This window comes from Psittacula echo (genome assembly GCF_963264785.1).
Source record: "Psittacula echo genome assembly, chromosome: 2".
In the NCBI taxonomy this organism is placed as follows: Eukaryota; Metazoa; Chordata; class Aves; order Psittaciformes; family Psittacidae; genus Psittacula; species Psittacula echo.
The window spans coordinates 159,099,727-159,114,294 of NC_137737.1; the positions used below are offsets into that span (position 1 = coordinate 159,099,727).

The 14,568-nt window shown below is 45.9% G+C and overlaps 1 protein-coding gene across 1 annotated transcript in view; it reads left to right on the top strand.

Annotated features, from left to right (window-relative positions):
• The window catches only part of ADGRB1 (adhesion G protein-coupled receptor B1), a gene marked incomplete at both ends in the record, with an annotated part of 205,421 nt that overhangs the window by 48,828 nt on the left and 142,025 nt on the right, over nt 1-14,568 (top strand). The window contains 4 exons of the mRNA XM_080610861.1: nt 2,448-2,555; nt 8,417-8,581; nt 10,380-10,544; nt 14,099-14,263. Of these exons, the coding sequence (XP_080466987.1) occupies nt 2,448-2,555; nt 8,417-8,581; nt 10,380-10,544; nt 14,099-14,263 (603 nt within the window). The remainder of the gene's footprint in view (nt 1-2,447; nt 2,556-8,416; nt 8,582-10,379; nt 10,545-14,098; nt 14,264-14,568) is intronic.

Sequence of the window (14,568 nt, forward strand, 5' to 3'; positions counted from 1 at the left end):
AAGCCATGCTCCATGTTAAATGGAGACTGACATGCAGCAGAACAACCCAGGTATGGGTCTGGAGACATTCTTTGCTGGGGGAGACTTGGGTCAAGCTGGAACAGTCACATATTCAGCCACTAGGACCTGCTTGCTGTTAATTAGGATGAGCAATAACAGCTAAGACTTGTCATATGCATCAGGGAACAAAGGAAATAACGCATCTCCTCCAAGGCTAGGATCGGTCATTAGGAGATATCAGTACCATGGGGCCCAAATAACTGATGAAAGGAGGTTCAGGGTGCCAGGGTTGCATTTAAAGCTTTTATTTTGCTCTTTTATCTTTCCTTCTTTCTGTCCTGCCTCCTATCTCTCTGTCCATCCATCCATCCGTCCGTCTGTCCGTCCATCCATCCATCCATCCATCCATCCATGCTCACTGGCTGATTCTGGGATTGTCAGTCCTAGGTTTTCCTTGTCACCTTCCTTGCTCTGGGCAGCTGACAAAGCCATTCAAGCTCCACATTTACCACTTTCTGCCTAGCCCCTGTTTCTCTTCGCAGCCTAAACAGGTCTCTGGGAAGCCTATGAGATTTACTGCAGATGAAGATTTGGTGTGTTCTTATGGCTTGTATGCTTTCATGAAGAGGATTTAAATCAGAGCAGATGAAAGCGCATGGGCATAGCCAGCAACGGGTCTTGGGAATGGAGCATATTGGGATTGGTCCCATATTTGGGAGCACATTTGTGATGTGTCGCAAATATGAGACTAATTTGACTTGTGTCCTAAGCAAACTGAAGCCACTGGATATTGGAGAGCTAGTTAAAGGTTGGTCTTTATTTTAAATTGAAATGTTCCATGACTTAGTAACTATTAAAAACACAGGATCTGGGCCCTTTCCAGTCCAGTAAAGACCCAGACAAAAGGTATATGCAAATATCAGGGTGTTTGTAGTCCTAATGTTCTGCTATCAGCGCCTTCCCCTTGCTGATAGCAGACAGGTGACCGCCCCATCCCATCCCCTGCAGCCTCCAGCCTGCAACCAGTTGATGCTGCGATGGTTTGGAGGCGGCCTGACCAGTTCCTATACCCCTTAAGAGCATTTCAGGCAACAGTAATGGGAAGTAATACAACTTTGTGAACTCCATGGTCCTCTTCCATGAACCAAGCTGCTGAATATAAAGTCTGGCTCCTGGCAGGGACTCTCTGAATCATTCCTCTCCCTCCTCTGCCTTTCCGTTTTTGGATAGCAATAAAGATTTCTGCCACCACACTGAAGCTTCATTAACCTTTATTAATTTTCTCAGGGTTCCGGGATCAAATTTGTCACCATTTCATCTCTTGGCATTTGGTACTTATTGAAAAAAGAAATGTTTGACAGTTTTACCTCCTTGGGGGAGAAAGATCCTCTGTCTGGAACTTGCTGTTTGGAAACAAAGTGGTTGCCAGATCACATATTATTTGGGCTCAACTCTGCCCTCTGCTAATCTGCATGACTCTGGTGAAGCTCTCTCCTGGTTTACAACAGGCAGTGCTGGTGGCTGGGATCTGGTTGTTACTGCTCCGTTGTTTATCAGGCAGGGCATGTGTCAGGGTTGAAATGTGCCCAATAACATGGAGAATGGGATTTTTAGTCTCCCTTGTAGCAAGGTCAGGGCTAATCCACAGGGGAGGCGAATGAAAAGCTGGCAGAGCATGAGTTTGATAGGAACATGGGTGCTAGCTGTCAGTTGGGGGTTAAATGCCTTTACTTTACCGTGGATGCATTATTTACCTTCTGGTCTCAACACCATGATCTTCAGTAGGAGATTTTCTGTTAAAGATCTTCTTTCTTTCATCTGAGTTGGAAGGCGCCCATCCATAGCTCTGTTGGTATAAAAGTCACTTTGTCGATAACAGACCTTCATCTCTGTTGCTGGTGGAAGGGGAGACTCTGTGAATGAGACATCCTTTTCAGCTATTCCTTTCCTTTTCATGAGCTTCACATTTTCTGGTTACTCTACAGAGCATTGCTAAGTAGATGTTGGTTGCAAGGCAGAGTTTTCCACTAAAAAAATCCTGTTGATCATCACCATAGGCCTCAAAACACTGCTAAAGATGGTGGGATTCATTGTCAGCACATTTGAAAAGGCTAAATCCTCCTTAACAAGTACACCAGAGAGGACATACACCATAGAAAAATCATTGCAACTGATTAAAGACCAGACATAAGGGATCATATTCTGCATGGTCCCAAGCCTCACTGAGAAACAAGGGGTTGAACTGCCATCCAGACCAAGTCTTGCAGGCTGACTTGGTGCTGAAGTCTCGAGGACTGCTGATGGTCAAGGGTGCTGGGGTTGGAAAGCCGGTGGTTGTGTCAACCGAACATTGCAGGTCGCTGTTGTTTTATACGTGTAACCTTTGTAGTGAAAGATCTTGCAGAGTGAACCAAGGTGTATTTACATGACCCATTACCTTGCCATAGCCAATGGACGCTATAATTCCAGAAGCCAATCGCTGAGGTCCACAGATAACAGAAAGCGAGAGGACACTGATGAACTGCAGCACTACGGGTACCCTGCACCTCAAATAGGTAAGCTCTGACCTACCACAACAGCCTATGGAGATGGCACACTGCCTGGTCACTGCACTTCCAGGCTGGGCTGGGCTGGCTGCGTTGACTTGCTTTGCTGTTTCCATGACCCAGCTAACCAACTCTTTCCCCCCCAGGTTAGTGTGGGCTTGTCCAACAAGTCACACACTGAGCAAATGGTCATCACTCAGTTTGCTCCCATTAACCTACAGGGTTTTGTGTTGGTGCCATTAGCCAGAGAAGGCAAAAAAGGTTAGATGCAAAGCCCTACCAAGACCATGCATCTCACAGACTGCTTCTCATCACCCTGCCTACTTCTAAGCCACTGCTTTGTCTGAACTATCTAAACAGCCATGGTTCATTAAGCCAAAACTGACCTTACTGTGATATAGCCTCTTTGCTGATGTCCATGTCACACCTTCCTATCGACTGTAGGAAGGTTGTGATGGGGAGAGAGCAGGACTGCTTTCCTCTGTCACTGGGTTTTTAAGTGCTGTGCGAGGACTTGTATCTGGTAGATTCTACAGAAGAACCTTCCACCCGTCTGCAACAGAAGGGGAGTAGTGTGTAGGAATATCAGAGAATGTAATCTTGGAAGATGGGAATGAATTGGACCTAGTTCTACGCCACGTCCAGTCTGGAGAGGTTTTGTGCTCTGTCTTCATCACTGCCTTTCATAGCAGCAGCTTCACACATCATGGGTCTTGGGCAAAACAAGGTGTGCTGAACCTAACTACGGGTTAAAATCATTGCCCAGTGACCTTGCAAACACTTCGTGCTCTACAAAGGCTTCAGACAAGCGATTCAAAGCCCAAGAGCTGTGAAACAGATTATAAAGGGAGCGGGTAATATTTTGTTGTGTATTTGCTTTGCTCCATCCAACCCAGCAGGACTTTGCCAATGCGCAGCAGTGAACAGAGTCAGGAAGCTGTGTGGTGTGGAGGTTCCAGGGGTGATCAGGCATTGACTGGGGTTGTGGCTTTCAAGTTAAAGCAAGCGATGGCCTGAATTTCTTTGCTACCCTGCACTGAATCTGCTCCCTCAGGTGGAAGAAGAGGAGATCAATGGTGGCCAGAAAAAGGCTGCAGGAGATAGAGGGTGTTTGCACTGCTGCAACCTGGTGATGCTGAGCTCAGTCTCTCCGTAGCACATGTCCATATGGGGAGAAAGAGAAGGGGCTCTAAGGCAGGACCCAGGATGTCCCTTGTTATTCGTACTCTGCCTGATCCCAGATGCTTCCTGGTGCTTTGTTCCAGCCTTTAGCTCAGCCATCAGGCTTATAACTTGGCATTTCTTCCTGTTGTGCAGCTGGATACTGCACCTGGGCTCAGTGACATCTCTGTTAACTCCCTGTCACCACAGCCACTCCTGCAGCATGGATGACTTGGGCTGTGGTACCCCTGAGTGCAGCATGGGCTAGGAAACGTGCATTGTCCTGCTGCAAGCGTGCCATGTTCCTGACACTGTCCCAGGAGCAGCAACTGCAGCTGAGTGGTTCAAAGAAATCAGGATGGAGGAGATGTAAAGACCAGGCAGCGGGTACAGCTCAGGAAGGGATTTAGAGGAGTCTTTAGCTGGGGGTGTTAAAGCAAAGCCCACATCTTCTTTAGCAATTAGCACATTTTATAAGGGGTGAGCCATTTCACATCTACCAATGACCTGGAAAAATATGAAATATGGAAAATGGCTGATGCCAGCCTTAAAGACTGGGGATGAAGAGATGGCCCTGCCCAGTTGAATACCGGTGTGAAATCCTGCCAGCCCTCTACAGCCCTGGGTCCTGTTGGCCCATAGACTCTGGCACAGCAAGTCGCTGGCATGGGTACTCCTGGCTCAGCCCACAGGCAGCTTCCAGGAGGCCTTTGCTAGAAGGAGGATAAGAGTGAGGAAGTGGCTTGTGTTTAGTGAGATGCCACATTGACAGGCACCAGGAAGACAAGGGATCCTGCAGAGGGTTGACAGTGATGTGCTGCTCCATTAGTACCAAGGGAAGAAGCATCACCGAGAAGCTGCAGGCACTGATGGGGACCCTGCAGCGAGCTGAGCTCTCTGTACAGCCAGCTCAGTTACTCTCAGGGCTGGCCAAGAGCTGGAAATGGTCCTGGATTGCAGTGCTACCTGCCCATGGAGTGATACCCTGGAGCTAAACCTTCTGGGGCATCTTCAGCAGCAGGAGAGGTGCTGCAGCTGGCTCTGTGGGAGCAGAAAGCTCTGCAAAGGGACATCTTCTCTCCTGAAGTGGAGTCCTTGCCCTTAAGAACTCCTGTTAATCCCCAGGCTGGAGAGGGACTCTTCATCAGGGACTGTAGTAACGGGTTCAAACTGAAACAGGGGAAGTTCAGGTTAGAGATAAGGAAGAAGTTCTTTACTGTGAGGGTGCTGAGGCACTGAAATGGGTTGCCCAAAGAAGTGGTGAATGCTCCATCCCTGGCAGTGTTCAAGGCCAGCTTGGACAGAGCCTTGGGTGCCATGGTTTAGTGTGAGGTGTCCCTGCCCATGGCAGGGGGTTGGAACTGGATGATCTTAAATTCCTTTCCAACCCAAACCATTCTATGATTCTAAGCTAGCCTGGAGCATCAGAGGACTAATCAAATCCTGCAGACACATATGTCTACAGGCATCAGCCATGATGAAAGGCAGTGAATGGCCTCTTGTCCTCTATAGGGTGAAGAACAATTTGTGGGAGTGCATCTCTGGCAGGTCTAATTATAAGATAGTACTGAGCTATACTAGGCAGCTTTCCAACCCAACAAGCATGGTAGATTTCTTGCCCTTATATCATGAAACAGAGCCAGGATCCAATTCTGGGATAAATAATGGGAAGATATTGAGCCAGCATTTTGTATTTGCTGCAATCTGACCCACAGGAATGCAGAAATTCATAGTTTTTACAATGGCCAATATTCTGTTTCTCTTGGATGGAGAATGAGAACTTGACCTGATGCCTGAGAGCATCTCAGAACTGGGTCTCACATAGCTTGAAAATCAATTGAATTTCTTCAGGGTTTGAGAATAGACTGGATACAGTGTCCCAGTAGGCTGATATATATTCCTTAGTTCAAAATGACACCAAACCCAAAGCAGAACCAGCACTTGGAAAATCAACTTTATTGTGGATTTAAAAGCCGGGATTGGTGCAATGTGAAAGATGATCATTGAGAAGAATTGCCTCTAATCATAGATATTTCTATTGTAAAAAAGCAAAGGCCAAAAATGATAAAGAAGAGGAAAGAGTCAGAAGAGTTGGAATTTGGTTCAAAGATGCCATTCATTGATCTGGTGAGACAGCAACTCTTGTCTGAATACGGAGATTGCAAAGGTCTGAGTAGGGAGGTGATGGATGGCAGGGTCTCCAAACCATGAGTTGGTGATGGAGGAGGCCACTGTGTCTCTGCAGGATTCCCTTGTCCCACTTCTGGCCTCTAAGAAGGGCCTTTGGGCCCAAACTGGTAGCATTTAACCCTCAAAGAATGGCATTGAGGCACTTGATTCTGGGTGCAGTACTGGGGAGGTTGCTCTAGGTCAATGGGAGGTGTTCTCTGAGGAATGGAAAGGCATCATCTCTTTATACAGCATCCAAGCAAGCTATGCAGCAGGAATGGTTGGGATCTGTGGGTCAAGGAGGGATCTTCTGGGGTCTGGGCCACTCGAGAAGGCAAATACTGAAATGATGGTACCAAAAAGGTCACTTGCTGGTGGTGAACTGAGATTATCACAGGACTGTCTGCCCGACAGAGCCTGTCAAGTTCCTCATTGGAAAGGCAGCAAAATTACCATGGAAAGGCAAAACTGTGTATACCAACCTATCTAATACTTGAGCACTAAGGCTTCAAAGCACACACTATCATCTCCTACACATCCCAGAGAAAGACCAATATTCCATGACATTTATCTAACTGGAACCAGCTGTGTAGATCAACAAAACAATGCAAAAGCAAAGGGAAAGAGTATTGAGCAATTTTGGCTTAATGATCAAAAACAGTTACTTCTCATGATAATCATTACAATGGCATAGATGAGTAAAGAAAGGCTCATCCTTACCTCCTCCTCTTTCTAAGTCCAGCCACGAAATGAAGGGATGAAAACCTGCTGATTTTACATCAAGGACAGATCTTCCTCTACACTTTCCCCCTTCAACAGCCCTGCACATACTGATTGACCAGCCTCCAATGAATGGGCATATTTGTAACTACCAACTGCCTGTATGACTGGAGGCGTTCAAAGTAGATGTGCTGAAAAGCATGACACATAATAAATAACATAGATAACTTCCAAAACTCCCAATGAGCAGATTGATGAGAGCCACGGGAGCTTGAAATCCTGCATAGAATTCCTTCGCACACAATTTTCGCTTAAGAAACTAATAAATAAATATATATATTAGGCAGTATTGGGCAGTTTGGTGATCTCCAAGCCTTACAATTCCTATCATAGTTCCTATACTGACATTGACTTTTAAGTAGCTGGTTTATAACCGTCACTGCTCTACAAGCAGGCTGAGATCTCAAGCTGTACCAGCCTACTGTCAGAGTCTCTTTCATGCTCCGTGTTGTAGCTGACCAGTCTAACACAGCATCTGCTGTCCAGCTTTCTTTGGGAATGGGATGGTTGTGTGGGAAAACAAATCCAAGTGCTGTGTGCAGCTCAGGCTGTGCCATGTTGTACAACCCCTGAAGTCTTGCTGCACCCACTGCTGTGATGCTTCTTATCTCAGCCATCATCTTCCAAATGCATCTGGTTGAGATGTGACATGGTGCAGTCTGATGCTTTGCAAAACTTGTTAGTTAAAAGGGTATGCCCCTCTGTTATGCATACTTAAAGATGTTTGTTTGTGCCATATGCCTGTGTACTATACATACCAAATGTTGTGTTCTTGGTTTGTCATGTGAAATTATAAGTAATCCATGAAAAAGCTGAAAGCGCAAACAATGCAGAGCTCAATTTAAAGGAACAGAGCGAGGTTTTGTCTTCATGTGGGGGAGAAAGGCATTTTCTCAAGGGTAAAAAAGTAGGAAAACTACGGAAAACTGTCCTTCCCCTGCCCATGTCACAGTTCTGGTGGCTTATCTGGAGTCTGTGACTGAAACACCCCTGGCATGACCATGTGTCTGCAAGGATATTATTGACAAAGGGAATATGTCTAATTGATTTCCACTCCCATCTCTTGTTCAGTGGGATACTTTTAGTTGCCTTTTCAATACTGCCCATCAGGTAAGCAGTAGATAGGGACTGTGTGATGGTCTGGGACAATTTTGTTCTGTATTACGAGTTTGAAGCAGATCTTCTCCATAAGTGCAGGAGATGACAAGAGAAAACTCTGTGGGGTTACTCCAGCCAATGTCCTTCTCATACATCCTGTTTTGCCTGCTCCTCCTCTGCCAATCTGCATTGGCAGGGGCTGTGAGAAGGCAGGGAAAGGAGTTGAATCCTTACAACAACTGTTCTGTTCATGGCCACATTTACTATATCTAATAACTGCTACTTAATTAGTACTATCTATGAGTAGATGTTACACATCCCAACCCACATGGCTCTGCAGTAGCTACAACCCCTTGTCATCACTGGTGGAGCCTCCCCTGCCCAGTGCCCTGATGCTTCCACAATGTCCTTCCCTGTTTCTCTGCCTGTGTGTTACACCTCTATGGAGTAAATGGGAGTAAATGGAGTAAAACCTTTTTATCCCATTGCCAGCCCTCACATTTTCTCACCAATGCCCTCGCACCCTTCTTGTCCCACCAAATGTGGGGCACACTGCATAGCTTCGCACCAGCAACTTGGGAAGTGTAACTCAGAAAGCATTGCCCTGGAGATCCAGGTAAGAAGGATGCCAACATCCTCACCTTCTGTTCCAACCCCAACAGGCGACCCTGCGGCTGAGGAGTGGTCCCCATGGAGCGTGTGTTCGACTACCTGCGGGGAGGGCTGGCAGACCAGGACCAGGTTCTGCGTGTCATCTTCCTACAGCACTCAGTGCAGCGGCCCTCTCCGGGAGCAGAGACAGTGCAACAACTCCGCCGTGTGCCCAGGTGGGCTGAGCACTCCATGGATGGTGGTCAAGAGGGGAATGGAGATGCCCAAAGGATTGGCTGCCTGTGATATCTCCGCTGTGATATGGTCTTGGAGGGAGATGGCTTTGTTTCCTTTTCCTTCTTTTGTTACCTCATCCAGACCTTGCTAGACCTAGCGCTATTAAATGGGCACCAGTTTTGTGTGGTATGGATGACCCTACAAGGAAGCTGGAGAAGGCATGTGATGACAGGACAAGGGGGAATGGCTTTAACTTAAAAAAGGGGAGATCTAGATTAGATATTCAGAGGAATTTCTTTACTATGAGGTGGTGAGTCACTGGACCATGTTGCCCAGAGAAGCTGTGTCTGCCCCATCCCTGGCAGTGTTCAAGGCCAGGTTGGACAGGGCTTGGAGCAGCCTGCTCTAGTGGAAGGTGTCCATTCCAACCCAAACAATTCTATGATCCTATGATCTTTAAGGTCCCTTCCAACCCAAACTGTTCTATGATTTATTCTATGATTCAATGCTATCTAAAGTCAATGAACACAGTAAATCTGAAAGGCATGCGCTCCTTGAGGTATTTCCAAGCATGGAGCAGGCTGGAAAAGAGGAGCACCAGTTGACACTTAAAGTTGCTCAGATACTGGGCTTATCATTGCAAAATCAGCCTGAAAAACTCAGGGTGCTGGTATGGTGAATGGAACCAGACATCATCTCTGTTTCCATATTCTTTCTTCCACAATTTTGGTAGAAAAGCACAGTCTGGGGAGCCAGGACATAATCTTATGCTATTAAACTACGTGTGTTACTCCTAACTGGCCACATCTTTGCTTGGATCTAATCCTACAACGGTGAAACCACAAAGCTGTTTTTCCATGCTCTTTCCTGCATTTCCTCCTCTAGTCATCTCTTACCACACAAGGTGCAGGAGACAATTGTGACACGTTAAGTTTGAACACCCTTTCCTGAATCTGGTGGATCAGTCACTGTCAGCAGCTGGTGAAGGACTGAAAAAGTACCTGTTTGTGGGGTTTTTATCCCTGACGCATTATTGACTTTGCATTAGCTTCTCCAGCAAAGCTGGAAGGGATCAAGTCCCTTAAGAGAGATCAGTACATTCTTCTAACATTTGGCCTCTAGAGATTACGTTGACAAACCTTCCATAAATAACCTGACCAGATAAGATTAGATTAGATTGGAGAAGATGAGATTAATATAGATTAGAAGGCTTTCTCTGTCTAATTTAAGGAGGTGCCAGTGATGGCCTGAGCACTACTGGATTGTATTGCCCATCTCATTTTGTTCTTCCAAGTTCTTCTTGCTTTGCTCCTAAGTGTCACTGACAGTAATTAGTAGCCAGACTACAGCTTTTCTGAGAGCTTAAAAATGATGTAGCCTTAGATGATATAATGAGAAAACATGTTGAGGGAAGAAAACAAGGGTAAGAAGTGACAAAGTGATGGTAATGCTGCTTCCCCAGGAGTGGTGTTGGGGTTTCTTTTATTGTTCCTCTCTAGCTAATTGCATCTTTTGCTCAAAAAAGGCGCTTTTCTCTTGGCTCAAAGATCTGAAAAGAAATAGGGTCAATTGCAATTGCATTACGTTTTATTTCAAGTAGTCCAGAAAGTAACACTCTGTGTCAATGCCAAAGCATAAAAAATTACACAGTGTTCCTCTTGTACGTTTTGGGTTGGTTTACCCTTGGCTTTCCCACGCTGCTTGTTCTGGGTGGAAAGATGATGTTCTGTACGGACTCAAGCACTTCTTCAGGCCTCCTTTGGAAAGGAAAACTCATTCCTTCTGCTTTGATTGCAGTGCACGGCACCTGGGATGAGTGGTCTCCATGGAGCTTGTGCTCTTCCACATGTGGGAGAGGATACAGGGATCGGACCCGCACATGCAAACCCCCTCAGTTTGGTGGGAACCCCTGTGAGGGCCCGGAGAAGCAAACCAAGTTCTGCAACATCGCGCTTTGCCCAGGTAAGGCAGTTAGAGATTAGAGACCTTCCCTCCGGCAGGTCTCCCCACCTCCGAAGATGCCCACACATGGCTCATGGAGAGGGTCTGTAGCTGTCTCAGCTGGATGAGGACGCAGTCTGCACTGTCCCAGGGAGAATCCTCTATAAGGACACATTGAAGGAGCAACCTAGAGATGCTTTCTGGGGTTATTCATCTCAGTGTTGTTTTCAGTTCAGATTTGCCTTGTGTAATAACTTTCAGAGGACGTGTTATACGGCTTGGATCTGATCTGGCTCAGCTATCACTACTATGTCCAAAATTATCTTAAGCTTCCCACTTGTTATCTCCAGTGAATGATTTAAAGTTATTTTGCCTGACTGGGCTCGTTGTGCTGGAATTAATAGTTTTACTTGCTAGCAATACACATGCATTAATTCACTGTGTATGCAAGATTTCTCTGTACCTGATCCTGCTTTGGATGATGAGACAGACTAAGAGACTCCTGGGAGCTTGCCATGCATTAACTCACTATACATGCACGTTTTCTCTATGCCTGATCCTGCTTTGGATGGTGAGACAGACTAAGAGACTCCTGAGAGCCTTCCATGCCATATTTTAGTACTTTTAAGTGTTAAATATTAAACACTTAAAGTGCTTTGAAGTGTTAAAAGTATTAAAATATGGCATGGAAGGACCTTTTCCCTACCCCTGGATTTCACTTCCAAATGCCTCTCCTTGAGTTTTGCTTTGAAACACCAGAAAGAAACCTCAAGATGAAATGGCTTTTATCCATTGGAAATCCATTTGTGTTCCTGTGGGCTCCTGCCCCTGACCTAGACTGGTTTTACCACAGAGTCTGTATAAATGTAACTTTAGGTGTCCCGTTGACCATCATCTGAACACGAGGGAGCTCCCCATCATTCCCTCCTTCTCCCAGGGTAAAGTCAATTGACATTTCCCCAGTCTAATGAGAATTGTTATGAGACATTACTATGTTCCCAGAGGAGGAGAGGGATTGTGGGAGTGATGGGAACTTTGTGAAAACATTAGTGAGAAGCTTCTTGCTATTTCCCACCCAGCTTTCACCTCAGATAACTCTCCTTGGGTTTCTGGCTGCTGTCCAGAAGGCTCTATTGGGAATAAGAACATCCCAGACACACCAAATTGTCTCTGTCGTAAAAAGACAAATTCAAGAAGTCAGACCTAGCATTGCTTAGGCAATGAAGCACATCCTGAGTTAGCATTGATCCATAATTCATTTAAATACAAATAAACATTTGGATACACCGCAGCGAAGGAAACACAGTGGCAGAAAAGACAACCAGCCCAACTGCAAGACTTCTAATGAATGCCACAAAGACAATTTGGTGCCTTTGCTGTGCCAAATGAGGGCAACGCTGCGGGAACCATTGATGCACAACAATGGGCCCTGCTCAGCACTTGACACACCAGACACTCAGACTGCTTATTACTGCCCTGCTCTGAGGATTTATTACTACAACTGATCAACCCGCTCTGCTGCAGGGACAACAGAGCTTTTGTTCCTCCCGGGCAGTAGATAATGCAGGCTGAGCCTCAAGTCCTTTTTAGAGAGAAAGAAAAGGGGGAAGACCATACCAGTCTCTGCATAGACTACACCAGCCAGACTCCAATGACAGACTCACACCGCGGTGGGACAGAGTCTTTGCTATGACCGTGATGGAGACTTCTCAGCATCTTCTCCAGAAGATATCTTTGCATCAGTTCGAGCAGCTGGATGTGCAATACGACCACCTCTGTTTCTCCATTCTTTCAAGCAGCTTTGAAATGACAGTCTATGAATAAATAATCTCTCATCTCAAAGGAAATTACCTTGTTCCCTATCCCCAACTGAATGATCAGTTTATGGATGTGGCTCTCTTTCATTTCCCCACCTCTCAATGCTCATGCTTGTGGTAAGCTGCCAATGACCACTGCCAATGACCACAGCAGGTAGGATTTTGCTAAATTCATCTATTTTTTGGAACACAGCTCTTTTGTTAAATGCAACATCTACTTTGTTAAATGCAACAAAGGGGAATGATAATGATGGGCAGATGCTATCAATCCATTCTACTTTCAGTCAGAGAAAACATGCTTATTTATACCTGGTAGGATCTCCTTTGTGGGGCTTTGAATCATTTCCAGTGAGGAATCACCTGTCAGTCACTTCTTGCATTTCCCCTCTTTAGGATTGATAGACACTGATATGATGCCTTGAATTCATGCATGATGAAGACATCGAGCTTGGATTGCTAAAAAACCCCACCTTTTGCAAGTACCTTTATGCCTACCTGATTTTTCACACTTTCTGAGCTCATGTGAGCCGCTCTGAGTTAAACAGTTGCTTATATGGATCTATTTGATGGGGTTTTTTTACGTGCTTGCAAACAAAAAGCTGCTCCATTGCAATGAGGATCATTCAGGGCTGTTTGAGTCCTCGCACATCACATAGGAGGCCAGGTTTCATATATTTTGCATGGGCTGACAAACAAAGTCAAAGAAAATGAGCTGCAATCTACAGCAATGTGATCAGAGCCAGAATTCAGGCTTTTCAGGGATGGATTCAGGTTGTTTTCCTGAGTGAGAGCTGGCAGCTAATGAGAGCTAAACAGAGCATGATGACCGCTGCTAACGAGAAAGAAGAACTTGAGGAATAGCAGCCTGGGTGATGGATCTGTTGATCAGGGACCAATTAGGGTGTAGCTGTCACACTAGGGAATGCCTCGCACTGTACCAGGCTAATAAGATGTATTCATGTTTCTCTCCAACCACGTCCCTGTGCCTGTCTTGTCCCTCCTTCCTCTATTTAATTATCAAAGGCACTGCTGTGTAGAGACATATCAAGCCTGTCAGTGTTAATTCAGCCATGAGAGAAGTACATTGACCACACACACACACTGCTCGTGGTCTTCTGTTGAAGCACACCTTTGCTCCAAGCATTTCCCGGCTACCAGAGTGAATTCCTGTGAAGAACACTGTGATTCAGGTTTCTGCATGTGCCTTAATGGAAAGCAGAGCATCTGAGTTCTTGTGAAAGTTCTGTCCCTTCAGTCTCGAGCACTGCTTTGGTGAAAAATGGGTTCCCTCAAAAAAGTGCTGATTGCCCGAAATAGGAAATGTCATAGTAATGTATTGGTTCCTTCACAATTTTCAGTGCAAACATGATCCATGCTCTCTATTTTGATGCTGTGTTGTGACTGGCAATATTATTAATTCTGACTTTAAGGATGGAATGTATAATATCAATAATTTCAACTTTCATATGCTTATGTAGAGTGTGGGCATAAAAATTGAAGTGTTCGGGCACTTGCATCGTGATGGGCCATAACAAACCCACAGAGATTGCAGAATGTCCTAACAAATGGCCTTTGCCACAGTTGTCTGTGTTTTCTCAGTGATCTTTGCGCTTTCTCATACTCTGTGACTCTGATTTGTCCTCCTCCCCTGCCTTGGTCCCTTGTAGGCAAAGGCCAGAGACTCTTTCTTGCACATTCCCCCTTCCAGAGGGAGCGATTTTCACATTCCGCTCTGTTTTCTCTCTTTGGGCCACTCAGTGGACGGCAACTGGAATGAATGGTCGAGCTGGAGCTCCTGCTCGGCCTCCTGCTCCAACGGTACCCAGCAGCGGACGAGGGAATGCAATGGACCTTCCTATGGGGGAGCGGAATGCCAGGGACACTGGGTGGAAACCAGGGACTGCTTCCTACGCCAATGCCCAGGTCAGTGACCAACGACTTCTCCTTTCTCTTGGCTCATCTTTCTCTGCAGTCCCAGGCAGGCATTGTAGAATCTTTCTTTGGTGAAGAATTGCAGTTTTCAGCAGTAATGCAGTAAAAAGGAGGTTGTGGATCATACCAGTGAACCATACCAGTCAGAATCCATAGCTGGCAAATGTTCCAGGGGACCCCAGGGAGGTGTGTGATTACCCACAGGGGATGTGTCTTTCTAACCTTAGATACCAGTTTTCAGCATGTGCTTAAAAACCCCCAACAAAATATCAATTAATCTCTTTGCTTCACTCCAT